This window comes from Pelodiscus sinensis, chromosome 30 (assembly GCF_052426305.1).
Source record: "Pelodiscus sinensis isolate ZL-2025 chromosome 30, ASM5242630v1, whole genome shotgun sequence".
Classification (NCBI taxonomy): Eukaryota; Metazoa; Chordata; order Testudines; family Trionychidae; genus Pelodiscus; species Pelodiscus sinensis.
The window spans coordinates 14,993,547-15,017,564 of record NC_143081.1 but is presented as its reverse complement, the minus strand read 5'-3'; the positions used below and the strand labels follow the sequence as shown (position 1 = coordinate 15,017,564).

The 24,018-nt window shown below is 49.1% G+C and overlaps 3 protein-coding genes across 3 annotated transcripts; 1 reads left to right on the top strand and 2 right to left on the bottom strand.

Annotated features, from left to right (window-relative positions):
- The first annotated feature begins 1,872 nt into the window (after positions 1 to 1,872).
- On the top strand, positions 1,873 to 2,853 carry LOC102448751 (olfactory receptor 1M1-like). The gene has a single exon (XM_014578338.4). It carries the CDS (start codon positions 1,873 to 1,875, stop codon positions 2,851 to 2,853), a length of 981 nt encoding a protein of 326 aa, XP_014433824.4.
- An 8,006-nt stretch (positions 2,854 to 10,859) lies between these two features.
- Positions 10,860 to 11,291, bottom strand: LOC149521270 (olfactory receptor 7G2-like). The gene has a single exon (XM_089774425.1). It carries the CDS (start codon positions 11,289 to 11,291, stop codon positions 10,860 to 10,862), a length of 432 nt encoding a protein of 143 aa, XP_089630551.1.
- Positions 11,292 to 12,911: 1,620 nt separating this feature from the next.
- On the bottom strand, positions 12,912 to 13,889 carry LOC102448992 (olfactory receptor 6C75-like). The gene has a single exon (XM_075911771.2). The coding sequence runs from the start codon at positions 13,887 to 13,889 to the stop codon at positions 12,912 to 12,914; it is 978 nt and encodes a 325-aa protein (XP_075767886.2).
- Between the last annotated feature and the right edge of the window lie 10,129 nt (positions 13,890 to 24,018).

The window sequence follows — 24,018 nt, the reverse complement described above, 5'->3', positions numbered from 1 at the left end:
AAATACTCTGACGCTCCCGCTCAGGGATAAGCCCTCTTGCACAAGTATTCTTGCGTGTTGTCAACCTGTGGAACTCCTTGCCAGAGGAGGCTGTGAAGGCTAGGACTATAATAGAGTTTAAAGAGAAGCTGGATAAATTCATGGAGGTTAGGTCCATAAAAGGCTATTAGCCAGGGGATAAAATGGTGTCTTTGGCCTTTGTTTGTCAGAGGCTAGAGAGGGATGGCAGGAGACAAATCGCTTGATCATTGTCTTCAGTCCACCCTCTCTGGGGCACCTGGTGCTGGCCACTGTCGGTAGACAGGATACTGGGCTAGATGGACCTTTGGTCTGACCCAGTACGGCCGTTCTTATGTTCTTATAAGACGGCCAGTGTAGACAGGCAAGTTAATTTCTTGTGCAAGAGAGTGTGTAGACTGGCACTGACATCTCTTGGACATTAGGAAAAAATTCCTAACTGTCAGGGTGGTCAAATATTGGAATAAATTGCCAAGGGAGGTGGTGGAATCTCCCTCTCTGGAGATATTTAAGAACAGATTAGATAGACATCTGTCAGGGATGGTGTAGACAGAGCTTGGTCCTGCCTTGAGGGCGGGGGGCTGACTCGATGACCTCTCGAGGTCCCTTCCAGTCCTATTATTCTATGATTCTATGATTCTATGAAAAGCAACTGTGGCAGTGTAGATGCTCTTTTGAGCAAATACTTTTAATGGAAAAACTTCTCTGTTAAAAGTATTTGCGTGAAATCATGCCAGTCTAGACGCAGCCTTGGTGTTCACACCTCCACATCAGCTTCTAAAAGTGGGCCACATCCTTCCTGACTGAGTTGACTTCCTTATCTCTGGCCTTCCTCTTGATTGGTACTCCCTTCCTCTCATGTGCTTGCATATTTATACCTGCCTCTGGAATTTCCACGACATGCTTCTGATGAAGTAGGTTTTTGCCCACAAAAGCTTATGCTCCAATACGTCTGTAAGGTGCCACAGGACTTCTTGTTGTTTATACAAAGGTGAGTAATCCAAGTGTCTGCCTGGGCTGACGTGTTCACACGGCTAATTTTATTCTGCTAGGCTGATCAAAACTAGTGCATGGAGGTCTCTCCAAGGTGGGAATTTCACCTCCCCGAAGCAGGGCAGGCATACCCATGGCTAATCTCTATACAACTTCATTGCCAACCTATTGAGTTTCGTGATGTTTTCTAGCTTAATTGGCAGGACAACAATCTAATAAAGATATTTCAAATTCCCAGCCTTCTCGCTGTTAGTTAACGGTCAATGTCTCTTGGGAAGTCCGATGGGACATTTCTGTAGCTCAATAGGTCTCCGTACTCTTGGGTCACTTCTACCACAAGCCCCAACTCACTAAACGTACGTCTAGACTACAGGCTTTTGTCGACAGAGGCTTTGTCGAAAAAGAGCATCTAGACGACAGCCAGTTCTGTTGAAAAAGCAAGCTGCTTTTTCAAAAGAGAGTGTAGATGCTCTCTTTTGAAAAAGCACAGTATGGATGCAATAGCGCCTTTTTGCGACATAACTCTGTCAAAAAAGGCATTATTCCTCATAGAATGAGGTTTACCGCTGTCAACAACACTGCCGTGTTCTCTCAACTTACTGTTGACAGAACGCGGCAGTAGAGTAGACTCAGGTATAGTTTTGTCGACAAAAGTCCACTTTTGTTGACAAAACCGTTTCGTCCAGACACACCCATATGAAGGAAGCCTTCCTCTGTTGACCGGCAACTTCTTCTTTCTGGTGGGGAGGTGCAGTGACAGGAGGTTACCTACACCTGGTCTCTGCCAGTGTAGCCGACTGCACAACCTGACCATGTGCACTCCATTGTTCTTTAATGCTTTTTTCTGACCAGATACGTACTATGGAGGCAGCAGAAGGAAGAAACCAAACCGTCATCATGGAATTCATCCTCTTAGGGTTTGGGAACAGCCCAGATCTGCAGCCCCTTCTCTTCCTCGTGTTCCTAGTGATCTACCTTGGGACCGTGGCTGGGAACCTCCTCATCATCGCACTGGTGGTGGCCGATCGGCACCTGCACACCCCCATGTATTTCTTCCTGGGGAACTTGTCCTGCGTGGAGACCTGTTACACCTCAGTTATCCTGCCACGGCTGCTGGCCAGTCTCCTGACTGGAGACAGAACCATATCGGTTCAGGGCTGCCTTGTGCAGCTGTATTTCTTTGGCATCACGGCCACGGCAGAAAATCTGATGCTCTTTGTAATGTCCTATGATCGGTTTTTAGCCATCTGCCACCCCCTCCGTTACGCCGCACTGATGAACGGCCGGGTGTGTGGCCAGCTGGTGGCGGCGGCCTGGGGGATTGCAGTGCTGCTCTGTACCATTGTAGACAGTTCCTTCTTCCAATTAACGTTTTGTCATTCCAAAGAAATCGACCATTTCTTCTGCGATCTTTCACCCGTGATAAAACTGTCCTGCAGTGACACCCATATGCTGCAAGCTATGGCATTTGCAGTCGCTTCCATAACACTTGGGGCCTGTTTGCTAATCGTAGGGTCCTACGTTTGTATCCTCTCCACCATCCTGCAGATTCCATCCACCGCCGGGAGGCAAAAGGCCTTTTCCACCTGCTCCTCCCACCTCATCATGGTTGCAGTTTTCTATGGGACCCTGATCGCCGTCTATGTGTTTCCAACAGCCAGCACTTCCAAAGTCCTAAGCAAAATATCCTCGGTCTGCTACACAGTCCTGACTCCTTTGATCAACCCCGTCATCTACAGCCTGAGAAACAAGGAGATCAGCGAGTCCCTGAGAAAAGCTCTTCAGAAACTGGCTTGTTTCAGAAACAGGCACAGAAGCTTAAGGACAAATTTTAACGAATAGTAAAATAATGTTGAACAGAAATGGTTACTTACTTTTCATCTATTTATCTATTTCAGTGAGGGGTGTAATTTTCTATTTAAATACAATCATAGATTCCCAGGGTTGGCAGAGACCTTAGGAGTCATCGAGTCCAATCCCCTGCCCAAAGCAGGAACAACCCCAACTCAACCATCCCAGCCAGCGCTTGGTCAAGTGCTTGGGACTTAAACTCATCTAGGGGTGGAGATTCCACCCCCTCCCAGTGCTTCCCCACTCTCCTAGGGAAATAATTTTTTCCTAATATCCAACCTAGACCTCCCCTGATGTAACTTGAGACCATTGCTCCTGTTCTGCCATCTGTAAAATAGCCATAACACTATGGCTTCTAGTGCGGACAGTGAATTGTGGTGATAAAGGTGTCTTATGTTGGTATAGTCGATTGCCCCTGATAGCTAATAGCCTAGTAGCTTCATACTGGGTATCAGAGCAACTGCTCTGAAGAAGTTGTACAGTTTGGACAGTACCAATACCACAGAAGTCCACAAGGTTCTACCAATACCATGGTACAATTTGTGTGGGACAGTCTCTCTCACTCAGGGTATGTCTAGACTACAGGGTTTTGTCAACAGAAGTTTTGTCGACAGTATCTGTCGACAAAGCTTCTGTCGACAAAAAGCGTCTAGACTACAGCCAGTTCTGTCGACAAAGCAAGCCGCTTTGTCGACATAACAGTGTGGACGCAAAGGACAGTGTAGATGCAATAATGCCTTCTATCGACAGACCTCTGTCGATAAAAGGTGTTATTCCTCGTAGAATGAGGTTTACATATGTCAACAAAACTGCTGAGTTTTGTCAACGTTATGTCGACATAACTCAAAGGCAATGTGGATGCAGGTCTAATTTTGTCGACAAAATTTTGTGGACTTTTGTCGACAAAACCCTGTAGTCTAGACACACCCTGGCTACATCTACATTGGCCCCTTTTCCGAAAGGGGCATGTTAATTTCAGAGATCGTAATAGGGAAATCCGCGGGGGATTTAAATATCCCCCGCGGCATTTAAATAAATGTCCGCCGCTTTTTTCCGGCCTTTAGAAAAGCCGGAAAAGAGCGTCTACACTGGCCCCGATCCTCCGGAAAAAGCGCCCTTTTCTGGAGGATCTTATTCCTACTTTGAAGGAAAGCTTTGAAGTAGGAATAAGATCCTCCGGAAAAGGGCGCTTTTTCCGGAGGATCGGGGCCAGTGTAGACGCTCTTTTCCGGCTTTTCTAAAGGCCGGAAAAAAGCGGCGGACATTTTTATTTAAATGCCACGGGGGATATTTAAATCCCCCGCGGATTTCCCTATTACGATCTCTGAAATTAACATGCCCCTTTTGGAAAAGGGGCCAATGTAGACGAGCCCCCTCAGTGACTTCTTTATTCCTTAGTTCCATCTGTTGACTAAGAATTTATATTCTGCCCCCTAACATCTGAAAAGAATAGATCAGTTTTGGGGTCCAGAGTTGAGAAGCACTTAACCAACATAGATTGGTTTTGTCATCAATTAGTTGAATTTTTCTTTCAGTAGTTCTCCAGCCATGGGCAATGACCCCATTGTGAAGGCACTGAAGGGATGCAGAAAAAGATTTGTTCCTTGCTCCCAAGAGCAGAATCCATGGGGTTCTTCACAGTAGCAAAATTCAGTGTTTACAGCATTGGGGCATTAGGGTAAGACTGGGGAAGGTCTAGGTTGGAAATTAGGAAAAACTATTTCCGTAGGTGGGTGGGGAAGCCCTGGAAGGGTTCTCTAGGGAGGGGGTGGAATCTCCATCCCTAGAGGTGTTTAAGACAAAGCTTGATCGAGCCCTGGCTGGATTGATTTAGTTGGGGTTGGTCCTGCTTTGGGCAGGGGGCTGGACTTGATGTCTCCTGAGTGCTCTGCCAGCCCTGTAATTCTATGATTCGATGATTCTAAGACTGGCATACTTCAAGTCAATTCTGGTTGGTAAGAGACGTGCTCATTTTAAGTCATCCAGGGGTGAGATTTCTCCAAAGCACTGTTAATCCCCAAATGCCACTGACTTTGGAATTCCAACCTTGATTCAACGACTGTTATTCACTGAAGCCTAGAAAAGTAAGACTAAATGGGCACGTTTACACTACAGTGTTATTTTGAAACAGCTCACGTTATTGCAAAATAGCACAGGAAGCGTCCACACAGCAAACTCGTTATTTCTAAGTTATTTCGAAATAGCGGGCTTCTTCCAGAAGAACAAACCCTCATTCCACCGGGAAGAACGCCTGTTCTTCCACAGAGCATCCACACTGCCCACTCACTCTTGTGCAAGAAGTAAAGCGTGCTAAGAGAAGGCTTCTTGTGCAAGAGCTATGCTCTTTTCTAACAGGTGTAAGCTCTCTTGCGCAGGACCTCTTGCACAAGAGGGCAGTGTGGACGCTTGGCAGGGATTTCTTGCACAAGAAACCCATATGGCTAAAATGGCCATCAGAGCTTGCTTGCGCAAGAGAGCGTCCATCCCACAATGGATGCTCTTGCGCAAAAGCACAGCTCGCACATGGCAGGGTGGACGTTTTCTTGCTCAAGACTTCTTGCACAAGAACCCCTGCGCAAGATGTTCCTGCGCAAGAAACCGCGAGGGTAGACATAGCCTTGGAGTTTGACCTCTTCCACATCATCAGTGCTTGATCCTGCCATTAGGGCAGAGGACTGGACTCAATGACCTCTCGAGGTCCCTTCCAGTTCTAGTCCTCTATGATTACATGATTCTTCGATTAGTTCATTTATTGCTCTGCACCTTCGTTTGGGTCACGTTTCTTCCGTGCATTGGAATTCTGAGACTCAGAGCCAATTTGTTTCAGATACAATGAAACTGTGAGAAACAACGGGGCCTTTGCAACCAAAAGGATTGAGGCTCCTAGTGACTTGGGAAGTCCCATAAGATGCCTTAGTACCATTAATTTTACCCTGTCCCTCATTAAAACAACAGAGCTTATCCTCTTGTGACGGCGTGCTGGGGCGCCCCCAACCCTGCACCCCCATCTGCAGCCAGATGTGACTCTCATCCAGCCAGTAGAATAGAAGATGTATTAGTTCTCAGGGACATAGCGTAGCATACGATCGGTGTTAGCACAGGTACTGAGAGCAGGCAGCCTTATTCCTCTTGGGGGGAAGGGGCTTATGGGCCCTGAACCCCCCTTACCTGCTCTCAGTCTCCTCAGGTCATCCTACCCGGCAGAGACTAACCCACACTCCCAGCAACTGGTCCCTCTGCCCCTAGTCAACCCTACCTATACCTTGTCTCTTTCTCTGGGAACAGAGTTATCTTCTCAGGCTGGCCCTTAGGCGTCTATGGCCAATACACACTCGGAGCGAGTCATCGGGAATCACACATCACACAATACAGACAGGCAGAAACAACGTTACACAGTAGACAGCGCCCCCACTACATCACGCCCCCTATCCTTGAAATTAACAAAAAAAGTTCACTTGGATTCTATGAATTGGCGTGTAGGTCTAAAATTGATGCACAGAACGTCTCGGGGCCGCCTTGTCACTTTTTATTTCAGGGATCGGACAGGGACGTCAGACCTGTGTAGAAGGGACAGAACACATTTGTTCAGGTCCCTCCGTGGGCTGGACTTTGCAAACTGCTACAGAAAAATTGAGCCCCCATGGTACAGCGTAGTGAAGAGGAGGTGGGCGAAACAAGCGGGAAAAATGGACTTTTTACACCTACTGGAGGAAGGGATTCTCAGGACGGTGAAGTAGGATGTTCAAGAGAACAGGGGAAGAATGCAAATAAGCAGGAAATGGAAAAGCTGTAAATTCTGACCCGTGGGTGCTGCTGCCGGGCAGTTTTGTCAGTGGGGATAAGTGGCAAAGAACATGATCAATTTCAGTGGGGAACCAGAACGGGAGGTTGTGCCATTGATAACGTTTTAACGTCCGTAACCAGCCAGCCACTTCTCCAGGATACAGGCGCTGGCTGTTGTTCATGAACTCAGCGGTCTACAGACCAGTAAATACATGCAGAGAGCTGTCTCCTCTCTCGTCACATCTGTCAAATAAGCCCAAGCCCTGGAATGCCCCTTCTTGATGGTGTCACCCCTGCGGGTACCACCCTAGCTTAGTGCCCTGCTCTCAGGGGTCTCCCCTCCCAGGGACCCCCATACCCCAGCCCTGCCTCCGTGACTCACAGCAGGGGTCATCTTGCTCCTCTAGCAACTGCAGCCTGCTCCGCGTGGGCAAGGGGTGGGGACCTGCACTGGCTGTGTCCCTAGGACCCTCAGGCCTTGCCTCTGGCCCTGCTGCCTGGGAGAGGGGCCAGGCCAGGGTTCCCCTCCCCAGCTCTACCCTGTCTCAGCAGTCCTCCAGCCCCCCTGGCAGCCAGGTCCCTCCTGCCCCCCAGCCAGAGCGAGAGTGAATCTGTCTGTGCCCTTCCCTGAACCCTCACTGATACAGCCCAGCTGGGCCCCCATTAGCTGTCGCTGCCCCAGCTGTGGGGCTCTGCTCTCAGCCTCGCCCCGGGCTGGGTGTGACCCTCACAGGGCTAGTGTGGGGTAAAAGGTCCCCTACCTTTGTCTCCCTTGCCTGTCTAAGTCTTGCATGTCTGGTGTTCCGGTTTGTGTGTGTTTTGGCTGCTCTTTCCTAGCCTGGCTAGTTCCCTGGCTAGTTTGTGTGTATTTTGTGTGTGTGTGTCGGCAGGGGGACCTGCTGCCCTTTCCTAGCCTGGCTAGTTCCCTGCAGCCCTAATGCCTCCAGCCCTACCACCTGGGGATGAAGCCAGAGCCCCCCAGCCCTGCCCTGTCTCAGGAAGCCTCCAGCCTCCCTGGCAGCCCAGCCCCACCTGCCCTCAGCACGAGCAATTACGTGTCTGTCTCCTCCCTCCTGGAGCCCTTATTTATACAGCCCCACCTGGGCCCACAGGGACTGTCCCTGCCCCAGCTGCAGGCTCTGATTTCCCAGCCCTCACTCAGGGCTGGGTTTGACTCCTACAGGGCCAGCCTAAGGCAACTCCCCGGCAGGGGCAGAAGCCTCAACTCAGGGAAGGCCTGAGGCAGTGGGGACCCAGATGGTTCTGGGGACCTGCCTGAGGGCTGGCTGGGTCTTGGGGGGGCTCAGGCTGGGAGAGAGACCCCCACCAGAAGGGAGAGGGCCTGGTGGGGACCCCAGGCCCTTGAAGAGAAGAGCAGGCTGCTCCAGAGAGTGGAAAGCAGCAGAAGGGGAGAGACACCAGCTGAGGGGGAGGCGTGTAGCACCCCATAGGAGATAGTTAAGGGGGAGGGTGTATGAAGGGGTGTCTGCCCCACACTGGCCCTTGAAGGGTCAGACCCAGCTGGGGAGAAGGCTGAGCACAAAGCCCCACAGCTGGGGCAGGGACAGCTAGTTGGGGCCCAGCTGGGCTGTATGAAGAAGGGTGCTGGGAGGGAGGAGACAGACACACTCTGGCTGGCGGCAGGAGGGATCTGGCTGCCAGGGCAGCTGGAGGTTTCCTGAGACAGGGCGGGGCTGGGGAGGTCTGGCCAGGCAAACATCCAGGCTGCAGGGCCCTTGCCAATGTGCAGTGGCCCTGTCAGACAGCAGGCTGGTCTCACGTTGCAGTGGGGGAGGTCTAGATTGGATATTAGGGCAAACTCTTTCCATAGGCGCACAAGGAAGCCCTGGGCTGGGTTCCCTAGGGAGGGGGTGGAATCTCCATCCCTAGAGGTGTTTAAGTCCCAGCTTGACCAAGCCCTGGCTGGGCTGATTGAGTTGGGGTTGGTCCTGCTTCGGGCAGGGGGCAGGACTCAATGACTCCTGAGGTCTTTGATCACCCGGGACCTCTATGAACTCTGCTCACAAGGAGGTCACACAAGCCAGCCTGACTTCCGGAGAGCATTTCCTTTCTAGGGTGGAATTCAGACCCAGTACACACAGGAACACACACACTGAGAGGCAAAGCAGCTGCTTTCTGAAACGGGAGGTGTTGCTGTAGGCCAGTGTTTCTCCACCAGTGGTACAAGTCCCTCAGGGGGCTTGAGAGAAGGCTGGGGGGGTATGTTCACACAAATGGAATAGTTGTTTTGAGTCCTACAGCACTTGATTATTTTTTGCTCCAAAACTTTAAATGGCCTTTTCAAGGATTGAACTTGCAACCCTGCATTTAGCAGGCCAATGCTTAAACCACTGACTTATACCAACCTGGATCTCCTCCACTGTAACTTGAGACCATTGCTCCTCGATCTGCCACCTCTGAGAGCTGAATCCTGCCTCAGTTGGATTCTCCAAACGTCCACTTGGCTGCTCCCAAACTCCATAGGCCTCTAAACTCAACGTGCAGCCTCCCTTGTGTAGTCAAAGTCTCTAGCTGCCTTAGGCTTCTGGCACAGAATCATACAGTCACAGAATCCTAGGGCTGGGAGAGAGTAAGGAGGCACCGAGTCCAGCCCCCTGCCCAAGACAGGACCAACCCCAACTCAATCATCCCAGCCAGGGCTTGGTCAAGCCGAGACTGAAACACCTCGAGGGATGGAGACTCCACCTCCTCCCTAGGGAACCCATCCCAGCACTTCCCCGCCCTCCTAGGGAAATAGTTTGTCCTAATGTCCAACCTTGACCTCCCCCACTGCCGCTTGAGATCGTTGCTCCTCGTTCTCCATGGGGTTTGCAATTAGGGCCTCTGGGTATTAATTAATATCAGTTTTGATTGTGTTCTGTCCCCTGAAATATTGCTTAAAAGAGAGTTTTGAAAGCATGGCCCAATTTGTAACTCCTCCTCTTTTTTTGTTCAGTGGTTACACCAAGGGGCCCTCTGAGCCAGAGTGTTTTCATCACACAGACAATGAGCCATATTTGGAGAAGAGATACACCCCGGGGTTAAGAGGAATTATTCTGAACATACACCACTGTGATCTACCTAGACTCTAGGCCACTGTGTGCAAGGTTTTCCAGCATCTCAGAAGGAGAACACAGAAGATTTGGTACGTTTGGGCTGCCACTGGAACCAATCCATGCCGTCCATGGACAGGAAACACGGTTACAACACAGGCTGTAAGATCACACTGATAGATCAGAGCCCTGATGCTTTATTTCCAGACTCAGGGCCAGAGTGTTCATGGTATTTATTTGCTAGGAACCTCCTGAGCAGAAAAGACGTGGCTGTTCTGCCGTTGGACACCGCTACCAGGTGTTTTTATGCCCATTGGTCTATGACATGTATCTATCACGATCAAAAAGATGCATGGTACTGTGGTGCACCTAAACTGAGATATAAAGATGCTTAATTTCAAATAACATGCATAGTATCTTTTCCCACATCTAAAAATCAACACTTTTTCCTATGAATCTAGCAGATCAACATAGAATCATAGAACCATCGAGCTGGAAGAGACCTTAAAAGGTCATAAGTCCAGCCCCCTGCCCTAGGCAGGACTAATCCCAACATGTATAATACATCAGGTAAAAAGCTTCAGAGGGGTAGCTGGAAAAACTTAAAAAACAATGAAAAAACGTGGCGTCAGTCTAGAAGCAGGGGAAGTTTTTTCGAAAAAACCCTGTAGTCTAGACACACCGTTACAGTATCAATATTTCTATAACGAAATGTATGAATGATCACTGCTCCAGAATTAGTATAGTGAAAGGAAGGAAGGTTACAGAAATCAGAGTAAGAAGTCCTCCAACTTGACAGTATTTCAATGCTATTCTGAAATAACGGCCTGCTGCGTAGATGCGGCCTAAGTTATTTCGGAAGAGCGCTAGTTCTTTCAAAATAGTGTTGCAGTGTAGACATACTAAGAACTACATGAATTCATTGCTATTTTACCATACATTATATTGTGTCCTTTGGACTCCTGTTTCAGAAAGCAACCATATGACAAATCGTTTTCCTCACAGACTCCTTGACCTCCTTGTTTCTCAGACAGTAGATGACGGGGTTGATCAAGGGGGTCAGGATTGTGTAGAAGACGGAGACTATTTTGCTTAACATCTTGGACGTGTTGGCTGTTGGAAAGACGTAGAGAGTAATCACGGTCACGTAGAAAATGGTAATCACGATGAGGTGTTCATCAGAGTAGCATACCGGAGGGGCTGGCATATGGCTACATACCGGTCGTAGGACATGGCCGCGAGCAGCAGATTTTCAAGAGATGACAGACAACCAAAGAAATACAATTGCACCAGGCAGCCCTTAACAGAGACGGTTCTGTCCCCCGTCAGGAGACTGGCCAGCAGCCGGGGCAGGAAGGTGGAGCTGTAACAGATCTCCAAGCAGGCCAAGTTCCCCAGCAAGTAGTACATGGGGGTGTGAAGGTGCCGATCAGCCACCACTAGCGCAATGATGAGGGCGTTTCCGGCCAGAGTCATAATGTAGATCACTAGGAACAGCAGGAAGAGGAAGGGCTGCAGTTCAGGGCCGTTCCCAAGCCCTAAGAGGATGAATTCTGAGATGAGCGTTCGGTTTCTTCCTTCTGCTTTCTCCATAACATGTGTCTAGAAACAAGAAAAACGTTCAGTTTTGATGGCGTGTCCATGGGCAAGTTGTGCTGCTGGTTACATGCTAGAAACCTGGAGTCAGTAAATTCACCCACCGCATCTCTGCATTGGGGAAATGAAGCCATCAATAAACAGAAGACTCATCTCATTAATATCTTGAGCTTCCAATTTAGGTGAATGAGGAGCATGGAAGCCCAATGAATTAAAGAAATGTGACTCATCCGGCATGCTTAAGTCATCAGGTGCATCTACACAGCAGTGTTATTTTGGAGTAACGGATGTTATTCCGAAATAACATATCATGCCTCTACACAGCAAGCCTGTTACTTTGAAATACACTCAAAATAACGGCCTTCTCACTCTGACTTCTCTTAGGGAATCTAGGCCCACCGTCACTTTTAACTCCTAGCACATTCAGGCTAGGTGCCCTGCTCAGTGCTACAGCATGGGCTGAGAGCCAGCTGGATTTTAGCTCAGAGGGTAAAGGCTCCCCTAGTAAGGTCCTGCGTTCAAATCTCACTGGTGGAAGTTACAGAAGCATTGACCCCAAACCCCCTTCGTGAGTCTAGCCCAAAGGACTTAGGCACTAGAGTAGGTGAGATTGAGGGATCTCAACACTGGAATATCCCCGGTGGTTGTGACACTTATGCGTGGGATTGCAAAACCCCTGCTAACGTCTCTTTTTACTTTCGGGTGTTGGGAGAACTTGAACTGGGGGGGGGGGGTCTCCCTTGGCCTTGGGGAATTCTCTGGCTGCAAACAAACAGCATCCACCCTCTTGCTCAATTCACACCCTCCAGCAAGCATCTTATAAATGCCCACCAGATGTGAACACCCAATTCCCATGACTTTTGCTGAAAAACAGAGAGAAAATGTTTGTGTTTTTCCAAAGTGTCTTTACATGAGAATGGGAATGAGTTCCAGGGAGCCAGCTGAGGTAACAACGCTGGTGCCATACTGCAAAAAATGGAGCAGCCACTATTCGAAGCTGGTGGGGAGCCCAAAGTTAAGTTTTTCCCACCCTGCACAAATAGCCTCATTGCTACCTTTCTGGTTACCCAGACGCTAACAACTCAGTTCCCTTAAAGCAGTGTTTCTCAGCCTTTACAAAAAAAGGCTATTATAAGTATCCCCAATACCTACAGTTTTCAGACACACAATTTTTTTCTACCATTGCAACACATTTGTTTAAACAACTTAATCGTAGCCGGGCGGGCGATGAAATCGTTGGGTGTAAAAAGTACAAAAATAGTAAAACGCTGTGAAATTTAAAACAAAAATTCAGTTTTCTCCAAACTTCGGTGGTGTTGACATACCCCCAGACTTCTTTTGAGTACCCCTAAAGGTACTCGTACCACTGCCTTAAAGCAACCCAGCACTCACGTCAAAATGAGATATAGATCTCACTTATCTCATGCACCAAAGTTCTACCAAACCAAAGAGATTGGACACACTACCTCCCAAGTCAATGCGTATTTCAGATCGGATGCCAAATACAAACTATTTCCAATGCTTATTCATGACACTAATATTAAGAACAAAAGAACAAAAGATTCAAATGGATCATGCGAAAGGAACTACATAAATTCATGTCTATTTTACCATACATTAAAATGTCTCTTTTGAATTTCCATAGCTGTTTCTGAAAACAACCAGTTTCAGAACAGCTTTTCTCAGAGACTCTTGGACCTCCTTGTTTCTGAGGCAGTAGATGACAGGGTTAATCAAGGGAGTCAGGACTGTGTAGAAGACAGAGAATATTTTGTGTAGGACCATGGGCATGTTGGCTGTTGGAAACACATAGATCATAGTCATGGTCAAATAGAAAACTGTAATCACGATGAGGTGGGAGGAGCAGGTGGAGAAGGCCTTCTGCCTCCCAGTGGCGGACGGGATCCTCAGGATGGTGGAGATGATACACACGTAGGACGCCAGGGTCAGTAGACAGGGCACAAATGTCCCTATGGAAGCAAGAGCAAATGTCACCAGTTCCAGAGTCCGGGTGTCGCCACAGGACAGATTTATCACGGGGGAAAAATCACAGAAGAAATGGTCAATTTCTTTGGAACCACAGAACTTTAACTGGAACAAGAAAATATTTGCTAGGGTGGGGATGAGAAAGCCGCCTATCCAGGACCCAGCTGTCAGCTGGCCACACACCCGGCCGTTCATCAGAGCAGTGTAGCGGAGGGGCTGGCAGATTGCTAAATAGCGATCACAGGACATGGCTGCAAGCAGCAGAGTTTCTGAAGTTGACAGGATACCAAAGAAATATAATTGCACCAGGCAGGCACTGATGGAAATGGTTCTATCCCCGGTCAGGAGCCTGGCCAGAAGCGGGGGTAAGAGGGCGGAGCTGTAGCAGGTCTCCAAGCAGGACAGGTTCCCCAGGAAAAAGTACATGGGGGTGTGGAGGTGCCGATCGGCCACAACTAGCACCACAATGAGGAGGTTCCCGGACACAGTCACAAGGTAGGTCACTAGGAACAGCAGGAAGAGAAGGGGCTGCAGTTCGGGGCCATTCCCAAATCCCAAGAGGATGAATTCCACGACGGACGTTTGGTTTCTTCCTTCTGCTTTCTCCATGAATCTAGACACAGAAGAGCTTTTTAATGTTGCTGGAGAGCAGCCCGTCAGGTTGTTCTGTGGGATACATGGACAGAAACCTGCAGAAGGTAACCTCCCAACGCTGTGTCTTTCCCCGGTGGAAAGGAAGTTGTCTATAAAGAGAAGAAGACTCGTAAAATGAAGTTACACTTCCACAATAGCTGAGCAAAGAATGCGGAATGCTACAGAATTACAAGAATGACTCATCGAACTCCCTTGAATGCCTCTGGTATCAAATCACTTTTTGGCTGGGACTGCAACCTATCGGTGTCAAATCAACACATGTAGAAGAAATGACAGAAAATCAGCATCTAGGTGGAATTTCCAGCTTAGGCAGATATACATGCACTAACTTGGATTAAGCTAGCAGGAGAAAACTGATGGAGAGAACACAAGAGTGGCAATCACAGAACCAAGGCTCCTAGACCTGGAAGGCACCTTGAGAAGACCTCAAGTCCTGTCCCCTGCACTCACGGAAAGACCAAGCACCGTCTAGACCAGGGCTACTCAACTTTGGAAGCCCCGGGGGCCACAATGACACTCAAAGCACATGCCGAGGGCCGCAATTTAAATGTGTTTGCATGGATATGTAAATAGATATGCAAATAGCTTCTTTCACACAATGCCTCGGTGCTTTGAGCACCCGTGTCCTAGGGGCTAGAAACGCCAACACCCTGTACCCCTCTGTTCCAGCCAGCCCATCCGCTTGCACCTTTCAATGCTCACCCTGCCTGGGAGACAGCTCGCCGTTTTGGAGTGTGTTCCCAGTGGAAGCCATGTTCAAAGGACCCCACCCGGGGGCAGCGTGTTGAGCCCCACGTGAACCCAAACTGCACCGTGGGCTGCAAACCAACAGGTGGCCCACAGATCGGGTGTTCAGTAGCCCTGGTCTAGACCTTCTCCGACAGGCGTCTGTCCAACCTGCTCTTCAATATCTCCAGTGATGGGGATTCCACAACCCCCCTCAGCAATTTATTCCAGTGTTTCACCACCCTGACAGGCAGGACGTTTTTCCTGGTGTCCAACCTAAACCTCCCTTGCTGCAGTTTAAGCCCATTGCTCCTTTTCTATCCTCAGAGGCCTAGGAGAACAATTTCCCCCCTTCTCCTTGTGACACTCCTGAAAACCGCTCTGATGTCCCCTCTCAGTCTTCTCTTTTCTGAACTAAACAAGTCCAGTTCTTTCAGTCTTCCCTCCTAGCTCATGTTCTCTAGACCTTTCATCATTTTGGTTGCTCTTTCCTGGACCCTCTCTAATTTCTCCACATCTTTCTCAAAATGTGGTGCCCAGGACTGGCCACAGAACTGGACACAACACTTGTGAAAACACCTTGCAGTAAGAATTGGTTACCCTGTTGGCCTCTGCCTCCTCATGGAGAGGAACGTGCTAGTGCTTAGCAAGGTGCGATTTTTCTCCAGTCACTTTGTTGCAGGGCACCCTGCTTTAGGTGAAGCTACACACAAGGCGAGATGCAGCAAAAGTGATGAATAGGATGAGCGAAGAGATGAAAACAGATTCATCAGCAAAGCAAAACGCAAGCTAAGCTGGACACACTAGTTAGATGGGCTATGAATAAACAGTTTCTCATCCTGACAGATCAGACCCAAATTTGCTTAGCAGCTTGAATCCTAGGTGGAAAGAGACCACAGGAAGTCATTGAGTCCAACCCCCTGCCCAAAACTTGGGTTTCTCCATTTTTTGTCTACAGGCTAGAAATATTTGTGCCTGGCTCTGGCTCTTCCTCAGGTTTATTCTTTGTTCCATCCAGGAGTCTTTTTGGGTGGGAGTGAAGAAGAACCGATGAGATCCCTCCCGGACTTTTATAGCCCCAGCGTAGGGTGGGAATCCATGGTTGTAAGATCATATTCATAGGGCTGTTCACAGGAAATCCTAGGGCTGGAAGAGACCTCAGGAGGCACCCAATCCAACTCCTGGAATCACCTGCCCTTGTAGAATCATCACAACTCTTATAGGTTCTCTGGAGAGCCATCAGAAACTCTGATCAGGTGGAGGATACACTTCTCCTAAGGTCCTATGGTTTTCCCCAATGGCTCGTTACCCTGAGTAGGCCCTTCCCAAACTACTGTTGAGGCTAAAAGCATCTTGCCTGGTGGGAGTTACCCCGGTGTGACTATAGATACATTAGTTTCAGGGAGGAGCCGAGTTAGTCTCTACAGGATACACTAAAAAAACAAATGGTCTGGTAGCACTCTATAGATTAGCAACATATGTAGCTGGGATCATGAGCTTTTGTGAGCACAGCCCACTTCTTCAGATGACTGAAGAACGCTCCCCTGAGCATCCAGAACTAAAATAAATAGGGGGGACAGGAAAAAAATGGGAGGGGGAGTAGGACAAGAAGAGGCAGGGGGTATACAAATATCAAGGGAAAAGCCGAGCTGGAATGTCACAGGAAAAATAAATAGCTGATAAGCACCTAAAGACTTGATAATCAAAAGAGGCAGATATGGACCATTAGTGGACAATAAGGATACGTCTAGACTATAGGTTTTTGTCAGTAGAGGCTTTGTCAACAGATAGGGCAGGTCTAAACTACATGGCTCCGTCGACGGAGCCACGTAGATTTGTTGTTTTGGCAAAGGCAAATGAAGCCGCGATTTAAATGATCGCGGCTTCATTTAAATTTACATGGCTGCCGCGCTGAGCCGACAAACAGCTGTTTGTCCGCTCAGCGCGCTAGTCTGGACGCTCCCCTGCCGACATCCAAGCCCTTTGTCAGCAGCCCCGGTAAACCTCATCCCACGAGGAATAACGGGGCTGCCGACAAAGGGCTTTGATGTCGGCAGGGGAGCGTCCAGACTAGTGCGCTGAGCAGACAAACAGCCGATCAGCTGTTTGTCGGCTCAGCGCAGCAGCCATGTAAATTTAAATGAAGCCGCGATCATTTAAATTGCGGCTTCATTTGCCTTTGCCTATGTGTCTAATCTACATGCCTCTGACGACAGACATGACAGCCGCTTTATGGACATGACAGTGTAGACGCAAAGGACAGTGTAGATGCAATAACGCCTTCTGTTGAAAGAGCTCTGTCGACAGAAGGCGTTATTCCCCGCAGTTTTTGTCGACAAAACTGCCGAGTTCTCTTGACGTTATGTTGACAGAACTCGGCGGCAGTGTAGACGCAGGTAGAGTTTTGTCGACAAAAGTCCACTTTTGTCGACAAAACCCTGTAGTCTAGACACACCCTAAGAGAGCCCGGACAGAGAAAGATACTGTACAAACAAAGCACCATTGGCTTACTACTGCGCTGTTGTGAAGTGTTGCTTGTCTGTCTATGGGATGGTATAAGAAGTGACCTCAGGAAAATTGCAGAGGGGAAGGGTCCTTTCATTGACTCTGCGGGTATTGAAACTGTTGTCCTTAATCGCCCGGGATTCCTGGGGGCTTCCAAGCCTCTGACAGGCCTGAGCTCTCTTGCCTGAAGAGGACGTCGCCACCCCGGGAAGGCGGCAGCTCCGCCCCAGCCCTTCCTTTGCTGGGAGCCTGAGGCTTTGGGGCACCTGGGATGGGGTGGAGAGCTCCACGCTGGACCCCTCTGACCCTGCAGCCCCTGCTCCAGCCGGAGGACCAGTGCGGGGAAGCAGAGATAGCCACACAAAGTGGTGGTTAAGGAGCCTTTGGGCCCAGCTAGCTCTGCCCTGCAGCCCTGGCCAGGCCTGGAGAGGGGAGAAAAGGAGGGAGCTCGAGGCTGGCTGGTGCAGGGACTGGAGCCGGCTGCCCTCCCAGCGCTGCCTCTGGGCCAGAGCAGATGGAGAAAGAGGCCTTGGGGCTCTGGCCCCACTGGAACCCGGGGCAGAGCAGTGCAGGGACCTGGAGGGGGTTCTGACCCCCGCCCCCAAACTTACAACTGCTGCACCTGGAGGAACATGAGAGCGTGCCAGGAGCAGCCGCAATGTGTCTACAGGCTGGCTGGGCAGCAGCGAGAATAGCAGCAGAGCCTCATCCAGTCCACAGTGGCTGTGATTAGGGGAGCTTGCACTGCACTGATCAGGCATGGGGGTGACCCAGTTTGGGACCAGAACCCCAGTCGACAAGGAATCCCCGAGGCCCCTGCCTGTCCGGTGTACACGTCAGGAGTCTACTTGCTAGCCACTGAACAGCCTGTGCAGAAGCAGCCATTTTCTTGAGCATGTTTAAAACCAACAAAAGGAAGTTTTCTTCATTCAGCACATAGTTAACTTGTGGAACTCCTTGCCAGAGGATGTTGTGAAGACTAGGACTTGAACAGGGTTCAAAAAAGAGCCAGATAGCCATTGATGGACCTAACCTGCATGAATCTAATAACCAGAATGGGCAGGGAAGGAGTCCCTAGCCTCTGTTTGTCCAGAAATGGATGCTGGAGAGGGATCACTAGGTGATTCCCTGTTCTGTTTCCTCCCTCTTAGGCACCTGGCATTGGCCACTGTGGACAGACTGGACACCGGGCTGGATGGGCCTTTGGTCTGACCCAGTCTGGCCATTCTTATGTTCTTCTGGCCTTTCAAATCTATGACTTTATCAACCTAGGTGGTATGGGAATGGGGACGGGGTGCAGGGAAGGCTAACCAGAGGGGCAGGGGAGCATGGGGGCACCCCACCCTGATGCTCAGTAACATGGTGTCAGGTGGCACGCTCGTGACCGCCACCCTCCACTGTGCCTCAGTGCCCCAATTGACTGTCTTCACCTAGTCCACCGCTGGACCGCCTAGAGTCTGTCTCGGGATCTCATCACTGGCATCACCGCCACCCGCCCCTGCTTCCGTCTTACCCTCCTAGCCCCTGCTAATAGTGCTACCCCGACACTCTCGATACGGCAGCAAGGGATACCATGGAAGGGAGAAGGGGGGGCCCGGGACGGATCCTGGTCCAGTCAGTGGGGCGAGCCGCCTAAACGCACTGACCCGCCAACCACACCGGGTTCTGCCCTGGGCTACTTCCCTTCCCCCAAGGGTTCCTCCACCCTGGAGCTCACCTTCCCCTTTTGGGAAAGGATTGCGGATGAGTGAGCAACCGCTCTTGTCCGTGGCTGGCTGCTTTTCTCAGGGCCCGGCCCTCTCCTCTCCCAGGCTCAGGGCTCCCCTTTCTGGCTGAGCTGGCAGGGCTTTTGAAATGGCCACCGCCGCCCCATTCGCCCACTCCCCGGCGTGGGCCGTGATGATGTCTGGTCACAGCCCCGCCTTACGCCGGCGTCCCGGCATGACATCCCCGCTTCGGGATGTCCCGCACCCCACCCCCTTCCTGGGGTGGGGGGAGGGGCCTTTCCTCATTCCCTCTGCCCGCCCCGGGGCTCCCCAACGTCGCCCCGCCTGACGTCAGCCCGGGCAACGTCCGAGCGGCGCGAGAGCAGGTGGCGCAGGGGTGAGCCTCCCCACCGCCGCAGCTGCCCAGCGCTTCACCGGGAGTGGAGGAGGGACGGGACGAGGACGCCCCGTCACACATGGGCGCTCCATCTTGGAAGGTCCAAACAACCTAGAGACCGGATCCGGAGCTGTCCCACGACCGTGTGTGACCTTGAACTGCAGGACTTGGTAGAGACTCCCTAAGACTCCAATCCCTTACCTGGGTCCCACCGTGGTGAAGGGAACTCACCCGTGTTGCAGTCAGCACCCCCTGTTTGTGACCTGCCTTTAGTTGTGGGGACCCTTTTCATTCCTACGTTTCTAATCCCTGGGGTCACCGTTCGTCGACCGTGTTTGCCGAGTCATGACCCTGCCTGTTGGCACCCACGTTCTAGTTGGTTTTATTTCTCTAAAGGGGATGAGACACAGCCCCATGCTAGCAACAAGTTGGGGACGCTCCTCTAGGCTGGTTCCCTTTTGGCCAGGTATACCGGTCAGCAGTTAAAATTTTGGGAGGGGCTTGTTTGTGTTTGTGTGTGGGGGGGGAGAACACACCTCCTGACTTTAGCCACAAGACACTTATGTATGATATCAATGGGGCAGAGGGCTTCATATGGTAAAATTGGGGTGCATGAATCAGTGTAATTAAACTCAGCCCCTTAAAACAAAAGTGAAAGTTCATTGGTTGGCTATTTAATAGCCTGTATCATATCCTAAGAAGAAAGAAATGTGAATGATTTTAAACAGGACGCCTTTGGTTGATACCATTCTTGGGAAGTGTAAAAATTGTGACTGGTGTTATTATATTCTCAGTACAGATCAGGTCACATCTGAAGAGCTGCTTGGCTGGAAGTTGAGTGCCCGGGATGTGAACTTAGCATGGGCAAAGTGCTCTGGGTGTGTAAACACCTCCCAGCCTGCCAGAACAAGAACACCGCAACCAACACAAAGGGTATGTCTAGACTACAGGGTTTTGTCGACAGAAGTTTTGTCGACAGATACTGTCAACAAAGCTTCTGTCAACAAAGAGCGTCTAGACTACAGCCAGTTCTGTCGACAAAGAAAGCAGCTTTGTCGACATAACAGTGTGGACGCAAAGGACAGTGTAGATGCAATAACGCCTTCGGTCGACAGAACTCTGTCGACAAAAGGCGTTATTCCTCATAGAATGAGATTTACCATCGTCGACAAAACTGACAAGTTCTGTTGACTTACTGTTGACTTACTCGACGGTAGCGTTGACGCAGGTATAGTTTTATCGAAAAAAGTCCACTTTTGAGGACAAAACACTGTACTCTATACACACCCATAGTGACATCATCTGACAGGCATGATGAACAGCCTCTTTAACACAATCACTGGCAGGACTCCCACTTCCTTGAGGAGACAGCTGCCAAGAAACCGAACACAGCTCCTGCACCAAGCCAGTAATATTTCCTCCCTTCATTGGCATTTTATACACACACAAAAAGTGTGTGTGCTTTGGATGGCATGGTGTGGTGCTGGGCTGTATGTTGTGTGTGTCATGCTTATTTTTGTGTTTATTTTTTCAACAAAACTCAATTGTATGTCTTGTTTTAATGTAAGTGGTGCCACAGTGTTTGAACATTGTATATATCAATATGTTTAATATTTAATGGAGTATATATAGAATTGTAGAACACTAGAATGGGAAGGAACTCATTGGTATAGACAGCAGGACCAAGCACTGTCTATACCATCCCAGACCGGTGTCTGTCCAACCTGCTCTCAAATATCTCCAGAGATGGAGATTCCACAACCTCCCTAGGCAATTTATTCCAGTGTTTCACCACCCTGACAGGTAGGAAGTTTTTCCTAATGTCCAACGTCAACTCTCCTTGCTGCAGTTTAAGTCCATTGCTTCTTGTCCTATCCTCAGAGGCCAAGGAGAACAATTTAAACAAACGTGATTCTGGGATGCATTAACAGGAGTGTTGTGAGCAAGACACGAGAAATAATTTTTCCTCTCTACTCTCCGCTGATTAGGCCTCGGTTGGAGTATTGTGTCCGGTACTGGGCACCGCATTTCAAGAAAGATGTGAAGAAGTTGGAGAAGGTCCAGAGAAGAGCAACAATAATAGTTAAAAGTCTAGAAAACTTGAGCTATGAGAGAAGACTGAAGGAATTGGGCTTGTTTAGTTTGGAAAGGAGAAGACTGAGAGGGGATATGAGAGCAGTTTTCAAGTATCTGAAAGGGCGATACAGTGAGGAGAGAGGAAATGGTTCTCTTCGGCCTCTGAGGACAGGAGAAGAAGCAATGGGTTTAAATTGCAGCAAGGGAGGTTTAGCTTGCAAATTAGGAAAAACTTCCTGCCTGTCAGGGTGGTGAAACACTGGAATAAATTGCCCAGGGTGGTTGTGGAGTCTCCATCCCTGGAGATATTGAAGAGCAGGTTGGACAGACACCTGTTAGGGATGATTTAGCTGTTGCTTGGTCCTGCCGTGAGGGAAGGGGACTGGACTTGATGGCCTGTCTCCCAGTTCTATGATTCTCTACACAGTCCTGGATGCAGAAAATAAGGGCTAAGAAAGGGGGAAGCCATTCTAGCAGATCCATAGCTCTGTTTACGTTAATGGGACTTCACCTATTTGTATCAGCTGGAGATCTGGCCAGTTGTCTCCAATAGAGCTACGGCTCATGTTCACCATGTTGGGATTGGTGCTCCCTGGTCCAATGGACCTATATCAATTTACATCGGACTCTCATGTGCGCCATCGACTCCCGTGTTGGCCATGTCAACGTAAAACAGCTGGCAATCTGGCTTGGTTTCATCACTCCAACAGGTGAACTCGAGTTGCATCATGATGTGAAAGATTTCCCCCAGACAACAGACTCATTAAGCTGTGTCACTGAATGTAATTACATTTGGGAAAATATTAGTTGAGTGGCCCGGGGCATTGTGAAAAGAGAAGCTTTGGTGATCCAGAAGTTTAATGGCAGTGGGTGGAAGGGAGAACTCCTGAGAAAGTTTTGGGACTCATTTGTACTTTTAATAAACTGTGAACTGGACTGAGAACAACTATCTCCCCTGAGGTTTTGTGAGAACAGGTTTATTCTTCCCACTAGAACACTAGTATAATTTAGATAAAGGTGCGACAGCTTTCCCCAGAAAACATACCGAACCAAAGGCCAACTACAGGGAACCAGATGTGGACAATACACCATGATGCACAAATTCAGCAGTAACACATACTGTGCTAGAAGGGTTAAATGAATGGATTTCTCTATACACACACATAAGCATATCTGTAACACCGACCAGCAGAACCGAACCTGGGACCTCTGGAGCTTAGTGCGTGATCTAAAACCCAGCTGGCTCTCAGTTTGGGCTGTAGAGCAAATTCCTTCTTCTCGCTGTACGTGGTCTCAGTGCCCAGACAGTGCACAAACCCCTGTCTTCTTCTGTGTTGATTTAGATCTTCTAAACAGCGCTCTTGTTTACAACTTGTAGAACCGATTTTCTTGAGCTACAGTAATGGCCACTACTTGCAAACCCACAATAGTCGTGGTGGAAGGCTGGGATTTTCAAATGAAACTAAGAGAATGAGGCACCCAAATCACATTTGGGTAGACATGTCTAATTCTCTTAGGGTCATTCAAGAACCCCATCGCTTTAACCTGCACCGTTCATGGATTTCCAAGTCACGGTGTTGTTTCAGGTCAACGCCACAAGCCAAAAACACAGGGAGGGGTTGGTACTTAACTTCTTTTACAAGTTTGATTCTTATCAGAACGGAATGAACAGGGATCCGTTCTGGTTCGCACACGACCTTCCACATCCCACTGACTTACCCAACAAACCAAACAATGGAGGTGCCAATTGTTCTTATCAGCCTCTTTAACAATCTATTCACTGTCTTCTTTCTCCTTTTTGTCCTCCTTCCCCCCGCCCTTCCCTTATTTATTCTTGGATCTGTACTTTTAATACTCAGGTCATCTGAAGAAGTGGGTTGTGCCCACTCACACTCATGATCCCATCAACATGTTTGGTTAGTCTTTAAGGTGCTGCTAGGGTTTTGTAAGTTTTTCAAGAATCCCAGCCAAAGTTCAGAGTTTATCAAGGATTAGTTCCAATATTAGCTCAACTACACAGCACCATGCTATATGACTGAGAAAACGGTCTAAGTTTCATAATTCTTCACAGATTTTTTTACCCTCCCTCCAACCTCAAATTCATGGTTACATACAAAGTTTAATGTGTGCGTTTTCTAATTTTGGGGAGGGATGTTATGTAGGTGCAGGTGGGGAGGAGGAGCTGTTATTGGGAAGATGAAGCGGGAAATCAAACATTTCAGAAATATCTAAGGCTGTTGGGTTTAATCACAGCCTCTCTTGGCATCTTTGAACTCTCTCCCCCTTTCTATTAACTCAGTCAGGGATGGTCTAGACAGTGCTGGGTCCTGCCATGAGGGCAGGGGACTGGACTCGAGACCTCTTGAGCTCCCTTCCCGTCCTAGTGTTCTATGATTCTATGATTCTATGATTTACTTTTGTTAGAAATTTTTCATGGAATTCTTCTGCTGTTTTTATAGTTTTTTCACTGGAGGCGGAAGGGATGGAGAAACACACCTACACTCTGTTCAGCTTTAAAAACAACAATAAAAAAGGTGGGATTGGGGTTCATTTAATGTGAAGAATGTGGCAATGTGCCACAACACTCATTTATTTCTCATAATAAAAACATCATTTTCATAGAATCATAGAACCATAGCGTACTAAAACTGGAAGGGACCTCGAGAGTCATCGA

Coding starts and splice junctions, on each gene's coding strand:
- LOC102448751 (XM_014578338.4), top strand. CDS start 1,873: ATGGAGGCAGCAGAAGGAAGAAACCAAACCGTCATCATGGAATTCATC.
- LOC102448992 (XM_075911771.2), bottom strand. CDS start 13,889: ATGGAGAAAGCAGAAGGAAGAAACCAAACGTCCGTCGTGGAATTCATC.
- LOC149521270 (XM_089774425.1), bottom strand. CDS start 11,291: ATGGAGAAAGCAGAAGGAAGAAACCGAACGCTCATCTCAGAATTCATC.